The sequence below is a fragment of the Danio rerio genome, chromosome 6 (assembly GCF_049306965.1).
Source record: "Danio rerio strain Tuebingen ecotype United States chromosome 6, GRCz12tu, whole genome shotgun sequence".
Classification (NCBI taxonomy): Eukaryota; Metazoa; Chordata; class Actinopteri; order Cypriniformes; family Danionidae; genus Danio; species Danio rerio.
The window spans coordinates 58092770-58097500 of NC_133181.1; the positions used below are offsets into that span (position 1 = coordinate 58092770).

The 4731-nt window shown below is 34.7% G+C and overlaps 1 protein-coding gene across 2 annotated transcripts in view; it reads right to left on the bottom strand.

The window, feature by feature from the left end:
* Positions 1-491: 491 nt before the first annotated feature.
* The window catches only part of ctsa (cathepsin A), a 23551-nt gene continuing 19311 nt past the window's right edge, over positions 492-4731 (bottom strand). Inside the window, 2 exon segments of one of the 2 annotated variants that reach the window (NM_200550.1) lie at positions 492-1125; positions 2695-2796. In NM_200550.1, the coding sequence (NP_956844.1) occupies positions 1042-1125; positions 2695-2796 (186 nt within the window). In that variant the 3' untranslated portion in view covers positions 492-1041. 2 annotated transcript variants of the gene reach the window in all.

Here is a 4731-nt window from a genome sequence, read left to right on the forward strand (position 1 = left end):
AAGGGTGGGTTAAGGTGTAAGGGATGGTTAACAGTGTATTTACAAATGTATTTACAAAAGTTAATTACAGATGTAATTACATACATGTATTTAATCAACCATAAGTACACAGTAAATACATGTATTTACACAATAAGTACATTATAACAAACTATTAACTCCTGTGTAAGTACATATTAGTTAAGGCCACAATATAAAGTGGGACCGAAAAGTTTATGTTGACTGGACAGGTGTTAAACACACACACGTTATACTGTTATACTCTGTGCTTAGTTGGAGAACACTATTCATTTGTACTTTAGGTTGTGAATTAGGATTTTTTTTGTACAAGTTATATTTTATATTGATGTTTAACAGGAGATTAGTTTGTGATTGAAATCGCAGTTCCTTGTGTTATAAAAGCGAAGTGTTAAAATCAGAATGTTCGATAAGTTCATCGTTGAAGTTATTGAATGCACCATTTTCCATAATAAAAGGATCACAAAAAGAAATCATAGAAAAGTGGTCTTTAATTAAAACGAACATTGGGAGAAAAAAAAGAAAAGAAAGAAAGCCACAGATGTTATTCCCTTATAAAAGCACACAAAAACGTACCGCAGGTTGCAGGAATAGTTTTAAACTGAGCATCACAGTGTGGCATTTATAGAAAGACGACAAAAATAATCTGTGCAATGACTTTTAAAAAAGGCTACTCTTTATGCTTTAATATTGAAGCTAAAATTGTGCAATATGTGCATCATCCATCGCTCAAAATAGTCATCAGATTGACTTTAAACTCAAACACTCCGCATCTTTGTCTTTAAATCACATTTGATTGGAAGCAGTGGCGTACAGGCGGTGAATCACTCATTACTGCATGTACAGCAGGTTCATTTAGTTCACAAGACTAAAGCACTTAAAACTCCAACAGAAGGTGTGATCGCTTTTAAATGGTGAGAGGAACAGTCAGTGGTCCACATTTCAATCATTTTACCCGTGTGACAGTGCAAACTCAGATTTAAAAAGCACAGTAGAAGGCCTGAGTGAGTGTGCATGTATTTTCTAGTAAGGCTGTTTGGTGATGAAGCGGCTGAACATTGTGAACGCTGCTATTGGTTTATCGGTGGGAACCATGTGACCAGAACCCTGAAAGAACAAAGTGCATGTAGTTAGGAAAAATTGTTTATGATTTAAAAATAATAATAATAATAAAAGAGACTATAATGATGTCTAAAATACTGTGTAGGTAGGGAGTGGAGTGGGTGTTTGGAACAGAATCGTGCATGCATTGATTTTTTATTTAGTTTTTCATGCTTGTATCCAAAAATCAGATAGAGAGAGTAAAATTAGAGGTTTTATTGTGGGTTTTAGTGCATATAGTTAGAAAAAAAAAACATCATTTAAAAAATAAAAAAGGAAACTTTGATGCCTAAAATGCTGTCTAGTTAGGGAGTGGAGTAGGTGTTTGGAACAGACTTGTGCATGCATTGATATTTAATTATTTAGTTTTTCATTCTTGTATCAAAAATCTGAGAGAGAAAGTGTAAAATGAAGAGTTTCAGTGTGCGTTTTAGTGCATAAAGTTCGACAATTTTGTTTATAATTTAAAAGATGCGTAGTATAGTATCTAGATAGGGAGTGGAGTAGGTGTTTAAAACAGAATCATGCATGCATTGATTATCAGGGTTTTAGTGCATATAGTTAGACAATTTTGTTTATAATTTAAAAGATGCATAAAATAGGGTCTAGGTAGATAGGGAGTGGAGTAGGTGTTTGGAACAGACTTGTGCATGCATTTATTTAATATTATTTTGTTTTTCACTTTTGTATCAAAAACATCAGAGAAATAGTGTAAAATAAGAAGTTTTATTATGCGTTTAGTGCATATAGTTAGAAAAGTATACTTTACAATTTAGAAAATTAAAAAGGAGAAACTATGGTGCCTAAAATGTTGTAGGGAGTGGAGTAGGCGTTTGGAACAGAATCATGCATGCATTGATTTTTTATTTATTTTTTTGTATCAAAAATTAAAGAGAAAATATAAAAACTAAAACAGACTAAAACAGAACTAAAGACTAAAACAGACTAGAACAGAATCATGCATGCATTATTTTTTATTTTAAATCAAAACAAACAAACAAAAAAAACTTAAATCAAAGAGAAAGTGTAAAATGAAGAGTTTTATTGTGGGCTTTAGTTCATATAGTTAGAAAAAAAAAGATGTCTAAAATAGTGTCTAGGAAGGGAGCAGAGTAGGTATTTGGAACAGAATCATGAAAGCATTGATTTTATTTCATTTTTTACACTTGTATCAAAAATCAGAGAGAAATGATTAAATAAAGGGTTTAATAAGTGCAAAAAAAGAAGAAGACTATGATGCCTAAAATGCTTTCTAGGAAGGGAGCCGTTTAGGTGTTTGGAACAGAATTGTGCATGCATTGATTTTTAATTATTTAGTTTTTCATTATTGTACCAAAAAAAAAAATCAGAAAGAAAGTGCAAAATCAGTTTTATTGTGGTTTTAGTGCTTATAGTTAGACAAAATTTTATATAATTAAAAAAATAAAATAGGAGATTATGATGCCTAAAATGCTGTCTAGAAAAGGAGTGGAGTAGGTGTTTGAAACAGAATCGTGCATGCATTGATTTTAGCATGAATTGAATTTAGTTTCAGAGAGAAAGTGTAAATCGTGAAGGGTTTTGTTGCGTTTTTACCTTTACTGTGATGAAAGCCAGGTTGGTGAATTCCTTGACAAAGCCCCCGATCTGCTGAGACTCACCATTGAAATAAATCCATGGTCTGCGCTGCACCTGAACCTGTCGAAGAAGATGAAGAGACGGTTTTAGCAAGAACACACATCTTTTGAATTAATTAATGTTAATAAACTTATAACTACTACTACCACTACTACTACCACTACTACTACTACGCCTACAAGTAGGACAAAAAAGCAGTAATGATCTAATTAAGATCTAATATCTTGCTTTTATTTGTTTTATTTAAATAAATTGTAAAATATTTAATATTTTATTATTCTTATGAAGTATTTGTTAGATTTTTGGGAGTTTTGCACAAATAAATAAAATAGACTAATTGAAATGACCTGACAAGAGTAAAGGTCTTTGCATAATTAAGTCTTTAATTATGCATAATTTAAGCGTTTTTTTCATGTTCATATGTGTAAAATTTTACACGTAAACGTACCTTGCACACTGCAACCGATGTGCATAAATTAAATCAATTAAAAACGCAAAACAGTCAGTTTAAGCAGATACGTTCTCCTCTCTTGTCCAAAGTAGAAGCAGAAAGAGGAATAGGCTACATATTGTGTTCATACAATACTGCAGAGAGAGAGAGAGAGAGAGAGAGAGAGAGAGAGAGAGAGAGAGAGAGAGAGAGAGAGAGAGAGAGAGAGAGAGAGAGAGAGAGAGAGAGAGAGAGAGAGAGAGAGAGGCTCACAAAGAGCAGCGCTGGCCTGAAAATAAAGTTATAATTAATATCAACAGCAACACTCTCGCAAAATACCCAGCTGATTTAGCCGTTGCCAAGTGACATAAAAAAAAGCGCACCACACTCCTTTTTTTCCTTGTCAACAAATAGGCAGTGTGGTGCACCTTGTGTTTTTGGAATTTAAATGCGCGTTCGGTGTGATCGGTCCCTTAGGTTGTGGTCTTTAAAAACAGCAATACTTTCTTGGCATATTAGACATACCGTTTTTTTATCGGATATTGCTGAAGTATTTTGTTGTCCACTCTTCCCTGACATTCAGTCAATTTTATTTTTGCCCGACTCATGTCCAGTCATTAACGGTCGAGTGCATTTTAATATCTGAGAGTTTATTCCAATTCTACTGGTTGCGCTAACTGTACCGCGTGCAATACCGCCATCAAATGGTGGTTGCTTGTATTGCATCATTAATTTAATAATTCTGAAACCAAACCGTTCCTCAGAAGCAGCATTTTAAAAACTGCCTCGCGGACTGGATGAAAGTGTTCAGCAGGCCGCATATGGCATAGTTTGCCCACCTTTGACGTACATAATCAAATCCTGAACAGAGACTGGCAGTAGACATTATAGCCCCTTTCACACATACAGACCTTTCCGGAAAATTACCGGCAATTTTCCGGAAAGGTTGTATGTGTGAACAGGTCCTTTTTGAAAATACCGGTAAATTCGTTCTGGCTATTTTCCGGAAAGAGAAGTTGTAACATTACCGGCAATTTGCCGGAATGCTGCGCTGTGTGAATGCAGAAGGAAGATTGCCGTAATAAGCGCGTCCACGTCTAGAACGGGCTGACGTGAGACACCTGCTTTAGCCAATCAGAACAGTCAGACGCATTCACGTGCGCGTGGTTTATGAGAATAAAAGCCTTTGAATATTTTTTCCAGACACCTTTAGCTGCTAGATGTTAGTCAGATAATGTTTCTATGTTCCTTCTTAATGCTGTGTAAATAATTATCGATAAAATGTTTATGATAATCCGTAGTTTGTTTACCTTCAAGCTTTGCGTGTGCCCGTGAGCGCCCATAGCACCAGCACACACGCATATCATGAACATCTCGACATGTGAAAGTGTTTCCCTATGTTTTCATTAGAGTTGTACTCAATACTGATCCATCCGAAGAGTTTGTAATGTAGTCAAATGTTTACAAACACAAGCGCAGCTGTTTAGAGGTCATTTCTGGTGAATGATGTCAGAATTTACCGGCATTTTGCGATGGATGTGTGAATGCTCTTTTCCGGAAAAATT